This window comes from Poecilia mexicana, unplaced genomic scaffold (assembly GCF_051168715.1).
Source record: "Poecilia mexicana isolate PSO_F unplaced genomic scaffold, ASM5116871v1 scaffold_15, whole genome shotgun sequence".
NCBI classification, from domain to species: Eukaryota; Metazoa; Chordata; class Actinopteri; order Cyprinodontiformes; family Poeciliidae; genus Poecilia; species Poecilia mexicana.
This window is the reverse complement of record NW_028263384.1, coordinates 19790119-19804840: the sequence shown is the minus strand read 5'-3', so window position 1 is coordinate 19804840 and position 14722 is coordinate 19790119. Positions and strand designations below refer to the sequence as shown.

Below are 14722 nucleotides of genomic sequence, written 5' to 3'. Positions count from 1 at the left end.
GCATTTTACGGACTGTCAGATGTGTCTTTGGGGCCCATGGTCACTCTCATGATCGGTGCTACTAGGTCCAGCATCTGAGGAAACAAGCATTGGGATCTCATTACTGCCTCAGTACGTACACACCGAGTCAAATAAAGTTTAGGGCCTGAGCTATGGTGTCACTTTTTCTGATTTGCACTTTTCTCCTATATGTCCAAATGCTCAAGAGCACACGATTAGAAAATCTGAGTGCATTATCTCATTTTATGGCATTCCAACATGTAGTCAATGAGCAGTCCTTGATCAAATGCAGCAGCCTTCTCGCAATTAGATCTTGGCGTTTTTATGATGTATGAGGAAGACATGCAGCTGGTTGTATCATTTAACCAAATAAAATCTTTAACTTTTCACTCAGATATGTTTTGAGTTCATTTTTCTACTTCCACATTTGCACTTTTTTTTTTCTTCAATCAGCTTCGTAACTGTTGTGAGGCAGCACAACTTACCAAATCAGATACGTTCACATCATTACGATAATGACGAGCATAAAAAATATCTTTCTCACGAGGGACCAGCGGCATCTGAGTGGATGTCGAAAAACATCTGCTAATGGAACCATTACCTTAAAGAGTAGTGGAGAGGGCTGAAGGCATATTAATTTGTCAGAGCGTGTCACAGTCAAATGACGCAGAATGGCTTATAAATCACACTCAGGCTGCAATTTCAGTTAATCCTTGGCACATCTTTTGAATAGCATCTTCGTCCAGATCAGCCTTGTGTTGCCAGGCCAAAAGCGTAGCTCGTCCTGGCTCTAAGATGTTTGCTTTGGCCAGTTGTGTCACCCTCATGACTGAAAAAATGTCAGCTGCAGCCAGTGATTTGTTTTAAAGTCTAAATAATGCTTCCCACTAAAGTAATAAGAAATACGCAAATAAGCTGCTCCAGTGTTGTTCTGTTGCTATAGAAGTAACTGCACAGAGATTTATTAAACTGAAGTGGATATTTTACTGTTCTGGTTTACAGTCCAGCCTTATTGCATTTCTCCTAGGGTTTGATAAAAAAAAAAAGAAAAAAAAAAGGAAACTTTAAAAATAATGTCCACGCATTCTTTATTTGATTTAATACTGGTGAATAAATAAGAAGAGGGGGGTACGGATTCATTCAACTCTGCTCTTAAAGTTATGACTTGACTCTTATATGTTATCTAGTATCCTGCTGAACTGAGAGGGGGCCCACAAAGGGCAGATTTAACTGTGAAACATTACTCATTCAATGGAAAACGACTGTTCCTGGAAAAGGGAAACATCTTGTAGAGATGTGTCTCCGCTTCACATCTTTAGGTTCTGTTACCCGAGATCAAATTACTTTTTCTCACTGAAAAATGTAAGGAAAACTGTCCCTTGCTTTCTTGGCCCCGGTAAAGAGAAATGTTTTCACTCAAGTGTATTTTTTTTTTTTTTTTTTTTTTGTGGAACATGGTGAACAGTTTGTTCTTTAGCCACCTTCAATCTAATGGATTGAATATGCCATTTTTGAAGTAATTTCCAAACTTACAGAACACAGAAATGCAAAGTGGAAACCTCAGCTTTTTGTGAGGGCATAAAATTCATACAAAGATCATTACAGTATTCTGTAAACGTAAATGCACAGCCATACAAACTTTGCAGCAAACCCTTGCTTTCCAAAACTCTTGACTCAAAACTCTTGACTTAACATAATCCAAGCAAAGAAATAACACCAAATATTAGGCGTTTGACATTGGAAAATATCCTACAGTGGCTTTGATTACAAACAAGCTCTGCATGTTTGTGAGTTATTAAGAGTAGCTTGGAGCAATCTCTCATAGTACAGTTGGAGGATATTGCTAGAACAGTCATACTTTCCTGTCTGGTTGTTCATAGACATGCTCATCTGTAACTTTAAGAGGTGTACTACAATCAAAATCTATCTATCAACCTTCTAAAGGTGTTTTTGATTGATGTTTTATTGATTATGTTTCAAAAGCAACTCTAAGCAAGTGTTGCTTAGAGTTGCCTTTTAATCTAGATTTAAAGGCTCTCAGTGTTTCAGCTGTTTTGCAGTTTTCTGGAAGTTTGCTCCAGATTTGTGGTGCACAGAAGCTGAATGCTGGTTCTCCACGTTTGGTTCTGGGGTTAGGGATACAGAGCAGACCAGAACCAAAATAAAACTCTTTGTATGTGGGATATATGAGGCAGCAAGGGAACGTCATGTTCCCAGAGTAAGTGTGGAGCAGGTAAAATGGGCAGGTGTAAGGATTTGGGTGAGATTGACAAGAGACAAACGGTGATTGCTTAACGACTGGGTCAGAGCATCTCCACAGCTCCACTTCTTGTGAGGTGATTCCAGTCTGCGGTGGTCAGAGCTGTCACAAGTGGTCTGAAGACAGTGTGAAATTAAATTCCTTTATTGTCACTGCACAGTGTAGCATAATGAAATTTAGACACAATAATAACCGAATTAAAATAAAAAGCCTCATAGCTCAGCACAAAGGTGCAACGCTGCTCCGTGTGAATTTTCCTGCTCTTGGAAAGAAGGTCACTGGTTTATACAGAAAGATGTCAGAATACGCAGCGCTCTGCAGTTTGTTCCATATGGGGTTAGAAAGCTGCAGATCAGTCAGGGTGTCCACGCTGAAAGAACGAACAATGAGTGTGTGAGCATCAGAACTGGACCATGGAGAAATGGAAGAAGGTGGTTTGGTTTGATGAATCACATTTCCCTTCAAATTAAAAGAGTGGCTGTGTGCTTCAAACCTGTGCTTCGTACCTTTCCAGATTAGATCTGCCCACAGGCTGGGTTGTTTTAAATCGCTTCTGAAAACTTATTTTTTAATTCACTGGCATTCAGTGGAGGTTTGATACTGAACTTTTGTGATGTGATGTGATGTTTTAGTTGTATTTTCTTTTCATCACATTATTCAGTGATTTTATAGTTTTTATGTGTCTTTGTACAGAAGGTTGGTGCAGTTCTGTTTTTAAAAGTGCTATATAAATAAATTTGGCATTGACATAACACATGACACTAAGGTGCACTATGGGACACAGCAGGGGTAGTGTGATGATGTGGGCAATGCCGTGCTGGGGCAACTTGGGCCAAACTACAGAAGTGAATGATACTTGGACATTTCCACCTATTTAACTGTTATTGTTCAACATTTCATAGAAAATTTATTTCCTACTTGGTGATCATCCACACCTCCACAAGGCGAAATGCTTCAGAAATAATTTTGGAAACAGCCTTGACCTTGGGTTGCTAAATCTGTCCACATGTCAATCCATTCCACAATCTTTGGGATGTGTTGAACAAACAAGTCTGGTCCACTTGATCACATCTTACAAGACTCCTTAACATCTTTATGCCAGATATCACAACACCCCTTCAGGGCCAGCGAGAGAAGGCAATGCCTTTATGGTTAGGGATTTGTTTGGCTGCAAGTAATTACCACCACAAGGCAGGTGGTCGTAATATTTTTTTCTGACTGACATCCTCAATGAATCCCCCTGCAACAGCACTCCACATCATGATGTCTGCAATAAGTGGCTGCAACATTTTGTTAAAATTTTGTTCCAGCTCAGTGGGAGGTTTGAAACAAAAATGTATTTGTCTGCATGCAATTTTTCTCTTTTTTTTTTTCCTTTTTTTTAACTTGGAAAAAAGGATTTGGCTATTTTACTGTATGTTTGAAAACTATTTCCTCCACAATCCTCAACTGACTCATTTCTGGTGTACTGGAATTACTTTGCACTTTGCGTCCAGGAAATAGAACGTCCCTTCCAATTCCCAAGGTGTTCACACTTGCGTGCTGTTGTTTGTACCAGTGACTGCGGTCCCACCAGACGGTTTAGAAATGGATCCGAGGGATAAACTGAACTTGTAGTCACACAGCTCTTTTTAAATATTTGGTTGAGGTCTTTGATATTTGTTTTAGTTGTCCCATGATGTGAGACAAACAGACACAGATTTTTTTAGAATCCACTTCATTAAGGCACAAATCATGTCAGAGTGGAAACTTCTCAAATTGTGACCTCATTTTCTTGGACTTTCCAGAAATATTTAAATCTGATATGTAAACTTAAGTCCCATCACAAGCACTATAGTTTGGAAATAGGGATCTGTCCATAAACAATTGAAATAAAAAGTCTGCTATGAGTAATTGTAAAAAAAAAAAAAGAGAGAGAGAGAAAAGAAAAAAGGGTGTTCACTACTAGAGGTCAGCCTTTAATGTTGTCTTTGGCCACACCATGAAGTAAAAGGAATTTCAGATAACTGAGGCAGTTTTTAATTATGTCCCTCACTTCTCACAGTGTGAAATTGCTGCACTCGATCACACCAGTAACAAAACGTTTTGCACTGCTTAAACATTATTCCTTTGAGCCCTTTCAAGATTTGGGTTTGCTGTTTGAACACGGAGAGTTTCCTGAACCGCTTCACGGTACGTTCGGACCACTGCAGTCATTATTTGGCAATGTGGGATCTTTAAAATGAGAGTTTAGAAATACTTCCCAGTGAGGCTCCCCTCAAAATGAAATACAAGACCCATTACAATCCATTCGGGCGGGTTCGCGTTACAAAGAAAACCTACAAAATATTGTTTGATTTGGAGTGAAGATAACATCCAAATGAATCATACTTTTTGCAGACAAAACTTTAATGTGCGTGCGTTGGTGGAAATGTGTTTAATGCATCTTTATTTCCCCCTTGTGTCTGAAACTGGAAAATACATAAAATGATTTTAATTTAAGTTAAGATGCATCAGACTGCCTTTCTTTTCTGTGAATGATGACTATATAATTTACTTTTCATTTCATAAAACTTTCTTTTTTTTTAGTAAAATCTTCAGTTTGTGAACCTAAAATTTTGCCAAGTTATTTTCATAACTATTCAAAACTATTTGAATACTTCAGCAGGCGTTTACTGATCATAATTTCATTAACACTTTGGTTTAATAATAATCAAAACTGACGAAAATAATTTTTAAAAAGCGCATATCCTGCACTTCGCTTTTCCACTCGTGCCGTTCCTGTGACCGAATAGAGTCAAAGCAAAGAGGAAGAAAATTTGCAGAAGTCTCACTCTGTTACTTTTTTTCCGGACAAATAAACATACATCAGCAACGGAAAACATTGCGAAGTTTGCATAAAAAACATGGAACTATAATGCTAATCAAATGTAATACACTAAAAATTACCTAAAAATATAATAATTAAAATCAGTCGGTGGGTCAAATGTAAAAAGAGGGGTTATTTTTGTTTTCTTTACAATAGTTGTTACTATGGCGACTGCGGGTTTCCGGAGTAAATACGCGTCAGTTACAGAAATAGACGATCTTTGTTTAATCCAAGCGATCTGGAAAGTGGCAGAGTTCTCAACGACGCACGTACGCACGCACGCGGTTACGGACGTCGTTATGTTTTCAATTCAGGCGTGGCTTTTCAATGGGTGTGGCGTCACATGTGGGGAAGTGTTATCAGTCACCAGTCAGTGAGGTGATGAACCCATCACGGTCAAGTAATCATGACATAAATCTGAAGAGGAAGAGCAGAAAAATCCCAGTGACATGGATCTTCAGTGATTCTTTTATATTGTTTTTGGGAGTTGAAGGTCTCCGAGGCAGGATTACTGGAGGATAGAGGGGCATTTGTTTGTTTCACCTGAAGGTGAGGTTCATTTCAAATTATAATTTTTTTTCTTCCCAGACAGAGATATTGAATATTGAAGTGATCGTATAAACAGAGGTTGCTTCGTAAACCATATCCGAAACAGCTGTTAAACTTGGGTCTCTGTCCAGGCAATAATAATAGCAAGTGTTTAAACAATTTTCTCCTTAAGGAAATTACAAAACCACACAAAAGCTGTTGAGTTCACGGTTACAATTTCTCATTCCATTCCAAGCCATGTGTTCTCTTCCGAGCAAATGTTTGCTCTGCAATTGGTTGTTGGTTCACGGCTCAGTTCAAATGCTTCATTCATTAAACAAAGCTCAAAGAAACTCTTTATGAAATAAAACGGCAGACGGCGCTTTGCAATACTTTTCATACTTATTGAACTTTTTCGCATTTTGTCACTTTGCACCTACAAACTTCAGTGTATGTTATTGTTGTGAAAGACCAACACAGAGTAGTGCACTGCTAAAGTGGAGGAAAAGTGATACATGACTTTTCAAAGTATTGCTTTAATGCAACTTTGAGAAGTGTGTCGTCATTAAACCCACGTATGTCAGTACGTTATAAAACCATATCTTTCCCTGCAGCTGCAGTTGGAAGGTCACAAATATCTCAAGCTTTGTCAAATTATTTGTATTAGTCCAATTGGATTCAGGCCCAGAGTTTGACTGGGCCATTTTAACCCAGGGGTGGGCAACTCCAGGCCTCGAGGGCCGGTCTCCTGCAACTTTTAGATGTGTCTCTACTTCAACACACCTGAGTCAAATAATGAAGTCATTAGCAGGACTCTGGAGAACTTGACTGCACTGAGGAGGTGATTCAGTTATTGGATCCAGGTGTGTTGGGCCAAGGAGACATTGAAGAGTTGCAGGACACCGGCCCTCGAGGACCAGGATTGCCCACCCCTGGGTTAACCCATAAATATGCTGTGATCTAACCCACAGGTGTCAAACTCCAGTCCTGGAGGGCCGCTGCCCTGCAACTTTTAGATGTGCCTCTGCTGCACCACACCTGAATAGGATAATTAGGTCATTAGCAGGCCTCTGCACAAGAAGGAGGTAATTAAGCCATTTTATTTCAGTGTTTTGTACCTGTGGCACATCTAAAAACTGCAGGATAGCTGCCCTTGAGGACTGGAGTTTAACACCCCTGATCTAAACTATTCTATTGTTGCTGTATGCTGTGGGTCTTTATCCTCCTGGAAGCTGAGGCGCCTCAAGTAGACAGATTGTTCCATCCACAAATCTATTGGCTGCTGCTTTGATTGACCATTTACTTTGATTTAGCTTTGGATATTGCCTTGATAATTTCTGAAAGCAGTTATTTTCACTGTATTTTATGATGTAAAGAAAATAAATTGTAAGGAAATTAAAAAGAAAAAAGTATTTGCGCCTCAGAAGAATGAATTATCTTGAGTTTGTCACATAAAAATTGAAATGAAATACATTGAAATCTGTGCTTCTGATACTTTTGCATAGCATTGTGTGCAGTGATGGCCTAGAGAACCAGCTGATAGTCTTGTATGATTAAAAAAAAATAAAAAAGGAAATATGTTGCTTCATAATTATTTTTGTTTTAAACTTTTTCTCTTTAGCAGAAGGATGGGGCTGCTGCAGTTTTTAAAGTCCCAATTTTTGTGCCACCTGATCATGTGCTATGTGTTCCTGGTGAGCGGACTTATTGTCAATCTGATACAGATCTGCACCTTACCTCTGTGGCTGGTCAGTAAGCAGCTGGCCCGCAAGATAAACATCAGACTGGCCTACTGCATTGCAAGCCGTAAGTACTGACCTCTCTCCAACAAAGATGACACTGTAATGCGTTTTCTGTTGTTCCTTTGTTTGCTTTGCTTGTGGAGGAAGAAGCTGATGTTGCAACAAGTGAGGCAAAAAATAATCCAAGCAGTGTTGCACAAACGTTATTGTAAAAGTTTAAGGTAGCTTTAAGAAGCAACTACACTGACAAGACAATGTTGGAATTAAATCAAGAAAGTTATAACAATATACATAAATCCTGTCCAGGAAGATTTGCATGAATAATTCTGTGCAGAACTTTATTGTGAAGACATTTACCGTAAATGAAATGCCAACAGTTAACTAAATCGGCTTCCTCAGTTAGTCTCATCAAAATGTTTCTGTAGAATACATAATTAAACATTACATTTAATTAAAATTTAATATTTAACCCCCTCCATCATATTTCTTAAGTGGTACACTTACTTTTGCCTGTTTGTGTGACTGTGTCCCTATAAACTTTAGAGATGGTAGCTGCCCTGGAGTGGTGGTCTGGGACAGAATGCACGCTCTACACCGATCCAAAGAGCTACCCACTCTATGGAAAAGAGAATGCTGTTGTGATCCTCAACCACAGTTTTGAGATAGACTTTCTGTGCGGTTGGACCTTTTGTGAGAGATTTGGAGTTCTTGGGGTAAGATGAAATTCTGCTGAGAACCCCAAAGTTTGTTTCAAGTTCTCTGTTCAACCCTAAAAAAATATATATTATGCTTTAAACTTTCAGAGTTCAAAAGTTTTGGCCAAAAAGGAGCTGGCCTATGTTCCAGTGATTGGCTGGATGTGGTATTTCCTCGAGATAGTTTTCTGCAAAAGGAAGTGGGAGGAGGACCGGACAACCGTGGCTCAGAGCCTGCAAAAACTGCGGGATTACCCTGAAAACTACTGGGTGGGTCTCAGTCTGGGGGGACTATTATTTATTTATTTATTTTTTTCCAGATCAAGATGACACAGTAATGTCTTTCAATCAGGAAATGTTTGGGAAATGCCTGAATTTTTTTTTTTTCTTTCTCCCACAAGTTCCTGCTTTTCTGTGAAGGAACACGCTTTACCCCAAAGAAACACCAGTTCAGCATGCAAGTAGCTGAAAGCAAGGGTTTACCTAAACTCAAGTACCATCTTCTTCCCAGAACCAAAGGATTTTATGTAACTGTCCAAAACCTCAGGGGGACTGGTGAGTATCTGGCAACATTTTTTTTTTTTTTTTTTTTTTTTTTGCATGGCGTCGTCAGAAATGTCCATACTGCAAGCTTTGTTTGAATGTGGGAAAAGCCAGATAAATGTGCAAATGAGTCACCTCGTCCAGTGAACCGCTGCTTTGTGCTTTCCTGGTGCAGCTGCAGCTATTTACGATTCAACACTAAACTTCAGGAACAATGAAGTACCGACTCTTCTTGGGATTCTCAACGGAAAGAAATATCATGCAGATTTATATGTCAGGTAGGACAAAGTGTTGTATGCCTGTGCAGGGCAAGATTATAGCTTTAGGATTCCTGTCTGGGTGATTGGTGGCCTGTCTCCTTCCTGTCTAATGTAGGAGGATTCCTTTAGAGTCCGTTCCAGAAGATGAGGCGGAGTGTGCCGCCTGGCTACACAAACTTTACCAAGAAAAGGTGAGTGTTGGGGATTAAAAAGAAGACATAAGTAGGTTAAAATACATGTAGCTTTAGTTGGAAAGTAATATTCATATACATAGGATATGGAGATAAACCAATGAATCAGATATGTTTATTATCTAAGAAGGTTAAAGGTCAGCCTGTCCTGTTTTCATGCTTTCATGCTGTTGTCATTATCGGTTTTGATCCTAAACAAAGGATTGACTCAAATGTCATAGAATCAGAATATTATTGATCAAATTATCATCAAAAGTAGCCATTTCTTTTCTTTATTCAATTGGAATATTTTACTTCAATGAAGACATAAATGCACCCATGTTTTCCAGAATGCTAGTTTTTTTTTGGGAAATCCCTGCACATGTTGTAAATGAGCATCCATCACATAAGATTCAAGTAAACAATAATAAGATATTAAGTATTGATAATATTTAAACAAAAAGAGGACCAGGTTGTGATATTTCAGTTCATATAAGACGCTACGGGGCATCCGTGATTCTGCTGTATTGCCTGATGTGAGGCTCTAAAATAAAATAAATGTCTGAGTGATGTTCTCCTCCAGTTCTGTTCACAGTTGATTCAAAGTCGGACAAAAGGAAAGGCATTTCAATACAGAATCTTATAGATTATACACACACAAAAATCACAGGTTATACATTTGAATTTAAGAAGCTAGAGTTCATTTAAAAATATAAGTGCTTATTTGTGTAATGATTCCAGATGCAATAAAGTCATACTGCCTGTACAAGACCAACTTATTAAACAATAACTAATATAACAGACAATCATTGTGGAAAAAGAGTTGATAAATCTAAAATGGCAGTAGTTGTAAAAAAAAAAAAAAAGCTTTTTTCCCCCCTGGGATTTTTTTCCCTCTCCATCAGGAAAGCTTTTTAGAAAGGGCGGTCAACGTGAGTCATTGAGGTTCAGTCGAAATATCTCACAAACTTTTTCATAGGAAGGTCATAAAAGCAAAGACCGCTCTTTGACCCCTGAATACTCCCTGGAGGACGTTACAGACCAAGAACAATCAAAGGCAAATCAAGTTTTCCACCACAAAAATGTAGAATGAGTTCAGATTTTTTTTAAAACTTTCATTCGGGAAACAATTGGTTAATTGTAAGAAAGCGGATGATGACAACAATAACTTCTGCTGTAACATGATGGTCTGTAATGTAACTCAAAATCTACAGTTTGGCTGTCTCTCATTGGCAATTAGGCCTCTGACCAAAACAGCTTTGAAAGTCTGTTAAATGTGTATGTGCAGCAAAAAAAAAACACAAAAAAAAACTGTCAAAATAAACAAGTGACCTCTACGTATGCCAGACGCTACAATAAAGGAGGTGTCCACTTGTACTGTCCATGCAAGGTATGTTCATTTACTGAATTTAGAAATGTAAACTACAGTAAATCTTGCTTTGAAGACTGTAAGGTCGTGCAGTGAATTCAGTCATCTTACAGAAATATTGATCAAAGATGCTTATGATTACACCATTTCTGGAGAACGAATGTTCTATGTTTTTTACATCTATAGAGACTCTGTATGTTGACAATAGAAGTCCTGACTGCTATAAACACTGGTAGTCTCTATACCTTTCTTTACTTGTGTCAGAAAGCTAAACGTGGTGAAACTGGTGTGCTTCAATGGGTCGGGGGTGGGGAGGGTTTGTGTTAAGACGGGCCCATCAACACGTAACATGGCTGTAAAAACAAGTCGTTTATTCTACCAAGACGGCTCATGTCGGGCTGTGTTTGTGTGTGAACAGGACGGCTTTCAGGAGCAGTACGCACAGACGGGGCGTTTCCCTGGCCCCATCGTGAGCCCCCCACGTCGGCCGTGGTCCCTGATCAACTGGCTCTTCTGGTCCTGCGTGGTCCTTTACCCTCTCGGCCTCTTAATCGCCCAACTGCTCAGCTCTGGGTCAGTGCTCACCATCGCCGCAGCTGTGGTTGTGTGCTCTGCAGGTTGGTTTCATACCTTTCCATAAGTATCTCAATAACTTGGGTAATTGACAAACATTTGGTTTAGTCATTCAGTTAAAAGAATAAATAAATACATTCTCTCAAGACTTCCTGATTCTTGTACGACGTTTTCTACAACACATTTTCCTTCCACTCAACTTTCCATTGATGTATTATGACACAACACCCTGAAAGGAGCCAGCTTCTTTAGCATTCAGTTTTTGCCTCTCTGGTGACCAATTGTAGCAGTCAGTCCTCCTCACAATTGCATGGGGTGCAACTTAGCCTTTCTGAACTTAAGGTGTTTTTGTTAGACTTAAGTAGTATTTTCTAATTTTCTAGGAAGCTTAATCTGCTTTTTCATTTAATGTCAGCCATACTTGAATAACTTGGTATATACTCTGTGTATTTAATTTAAATAACATTTGGATTTCACATTAAAAATATATATATAGATTTTCTAATTAAGTTGTACGCATGTTTTCAGAATTTAGCTGTAGTAAACAATTTCTCAAATTAACCAGCTCTTTTCTGTCCAAACATTTTGCTAGCAGCAGATTTGACATCCCCCAGTGTAAGTTCCCATTTTTTGTAAAAATATAGATGTCCCTGTATGAGGGGCATGTTCTTAACAACATTCAGGCATGTGTTTATTTCACAAAGTTACACAGTCATCCATCTGAATAAGGAGTAAACCAAAAACTATTTCTGTAACGCCATGAGCTCATGAGAAGCATGTTACTTCACAACATTTTCCACAATAAAGGGAATGCTCTTCCCAGTGTTGTTATTAAAATGACAAACGTTCAGATGTCAACACAATATTAAACATTTGATGATGTGACTTGTTACAACAAAAATGTCAGTGTTAACACAAGTGACAACTAATTTCAGACAAAGGAGAGTTTTGGAAATATTCATTAAAAATGCATTTTCTGTGGAAATAAAAATATTCTTTACAAACACTGACACTGACCAGATGCAGTAGCATTATAAATAAGCTCTTTTCTCTTGCAGTGTCAATGGGAATGCGCTGGATGATTGGCCAGACTGAGATTGACAAAAGCTCAAACTATGGGATTAAGGCTACTGCTCTAAACAACAATTAAGGATTGCTGCCGTCTTCCGGGCTGCTTTGTGGAGATTCACAGACTTGGAAGCTGCCAGATGCAAAAATGTTAGGTGAACAGTAACTTGACTGGTATAACAAGTACAGACCTGTTTCATGGCACAACACAGCCGGGCTTAAAGCTGTGCTGCAGAAGCTAAAATGGAAGCTGCAGAAACGGAAACATGGTGTGGGTTAACTTATCTGAGTGGAAATATTTTAACAGTACGAAGGAAACCGAAATTTGAAATTGCAATAAGCCAAATGTAGACTACCTCTTCGACTGAAGTGTACATCAAGTGGCATTTGTACTTTGAGATAGTGATGCTATTTTACATGTTAAATGTTTGTTGTGGAGGTTTTGTTCAGCATCCGTGGGCCTTTTTCTCTTCATTTCTATTTTTTGTCCTTGCTCCACTAAAATCAGTCAACAGCAACAACACTCCCCGAAGGCTTTGAGTTGACATTTAAATCTAAACGATAAAGACGAGTCAAACTCAACGTGCAAGTGCAGTAGATGCTCGTATAGCTTTTTCACAGCTCGACCTTATTTTAAGACGTATTGAATTTCAAAAATATTAATAAAGACTTGATTTTTATTGAAACTACAAGTTGTGCGTTTTCTTAGAATTTTATGCAGTAGACTACACACAAAAAGGACAGGAATGCAAAATTTGCATGAAAAAAAGTTTATATATCAAAGCCTTACTTCTGGTTCTCAGTGGACGTTATGTGTTCTTTGACTGGGACATTCTAAAACATGAGTATGCTGTGACCTGTCATTTTTCTTGGTAAAAATGTAACTAAAATGCATGTACTGGTGGGCCAAATTTATTTAATTCTTGAACTGTGTTCGGGGGCCATAAAATCACTCTTGAGCTGCACTTTTGACTTCTCTGATCAAAGCTAGTTCATTACAGGTCTGGCTGCATAGTTGGAGTTGCCATCCAGCCAGAAGGTGAACCGCCCCACAACTACTGTGTGACGTCCGACAGGTTTTCTCGTACGATTGGCTTGTATTGACTTGATTCAGCCGTCACTTGGTTTTCATTAACTGCAGTGTTTCTACTGAGAGTACATAAAACACCCATGTTTACTCATTAATGTGATTTTTGAATGCAGTTGTTGCATGCTAAGATAAGCATCACATTAGCATTGGTTTGTTTATGGTTAAAACACTAGACAGTTTGCTTAGAGCTTACAGAAGCGTCCAGGATTGCACAAGAGTTGAGTCAGATGCAGTCTGTGGTTTAGGGAGAGTAAGGTGTGACTTTTTTTTTTTTTTTCTTTTTAATTCTTTTATTTTCTTGTAATAGCTGCAGCCAACTCCCAAAGTGCAAGGGCAGTGGCATGTCTGGAGATCGTTACAGCTTGACAACAGTGATAATCACCAGAGTTTTTATTTCTGAAACATTGTTATTAAGTCCTGGTGGGACGAGCTGATGACATGCCTTAGAAAAACATTAAGCAGGAGCTGAACTGGTGGTGTGGGAGTGAATCCTGGTGTCATTTCTCCTAATCAGGCGTTTGTCTTGAGGAAGTGGCTGTCTTACAGGTTTTTGCAACATGAAAGCCCTCCAGTAACTGGTGAGATCTCAGTTCAAGTGCCTCCCACTTTCCTGTAAATCGGGTCCTTTCCTGTAAATCAGGTGCTGCCTGTGGGTGAGAGGTGCAGATATCTGTATTACTGACTGTTAATATTTAACTACACGTCCCAAAATAGGAATCACTCATTTGTCTTCTTGAAGCCGGAGTTAGTCAAATTGCCCTAAATTCAGCTGGACTTGCTGCAGAGTGGTGGTTCGGATCTTTAATTTCAGGTAATATCTGAATCCCTATATTAAACAGCTGAGTTATTATAAGAGTCAGAGTGTTATTGCTTTTCATCAAAGTGGCCTAAAAATCTAAAAGAAAATTGAAAGTGAGGCCAAATTACAGAGAAGAGTTCAGAATATTCACTACACCCCAACTGACACAGAACCATTTCTTGTTGTCTTTGCTGCATAATTGCGTTTATTCAACCTTCAATCAGGCAGTGCAAAGGTTTATTTTTTTGAGTCATTCTTAGGTGAATCTGGGAACTCATTTGTCTAAAGTGGAAAAAGTGGGTTTGACCTCAAAGCCTGTTGTGCCAAATGTGAAGCATCCTGATAGAATCTATCCAATGGACGCTTTCTCACACACACAAAAAAAACTTCCTTAAATAGCAACTTCTTCCAACAATTCAGGCACAATGAGGTGATCTAGGACATAAGGCACTGTTTTATGAGGGAAAGCGATAAAGGCTTTCAAAGACCGTAGAGCGGTAAAATTTTGGAACGTTGCCTGGAATTTATCAGATCCTAACCTCACTGAAACATGCATAATCTATATATATATATATAGATATATATATCTATATATATCTATATATATATATATATATATATCTGAGCTAAAATGTAATGCAAGGTTCAAATAACTGATTCCATTTTTACTCTTTTGTAGTAACCAAAACAGCAGAAGCCACATTTACTTGATATATTTGATCAGATCTAAAGCTCTGTCACTTTCAGTTAAGACGTTACAGTTGAGATCAAGACTGA

General features: G+C 38.6%; 1 protein-coding gene across 4 annotated transcripts; it reads left to right on the top strand.

Annotated features, from left to right (window-relative positions):
* The first annotated feature begins 5446 nt into the window (after positions 1-5446).
* Positions 5447-12748, top strand: agpat4 (1-acylglycerol-3-phosphate O-acyltransferase 4 (lysophosphatidic acid acyltransferase, delta)). 4 transcript variants are annotated; one of them, XM_088013508.1, is made up of 10 exons: positions 5447-5657; positions 6608-6721; positions 7258-7442; positions 7922-8091; positions 8182-8343; positions 8475-8628; positions 8792-8894; positions 8992-9067; positions 10834-11032; positions 12047-12748. In XM_088013508.1, the coding sequence occupies exons 3-10, from the start codon at positions 7265-7267 to the stop codon at positions 12136-12138; spliced, it is 1134 nt and encodes a 377-aa protein (XP_087869634.1). In that variant the 5' UTR covers positions 5447-5657; positions 6608-6721; positions 7258-7264; the 3' UTR covers positions 12139-12748. The 4 variants fall into 4 exon arrangements, with proteins under 4 accessions (XP_087869634.1, XP_014838649.1, XP_014838647.1 ...); XM_014983163.2 differs by lacking the exon at positions 6608-6721 and having other exon boundaries at positions 7261-7442; XM_014983161.2 differs by lacking the exon at positions 6608-6721 and having other exon boundaries at positions 5448-5657.
* Positions 12749-14722: the final 1974 nt, after the last annotated feature.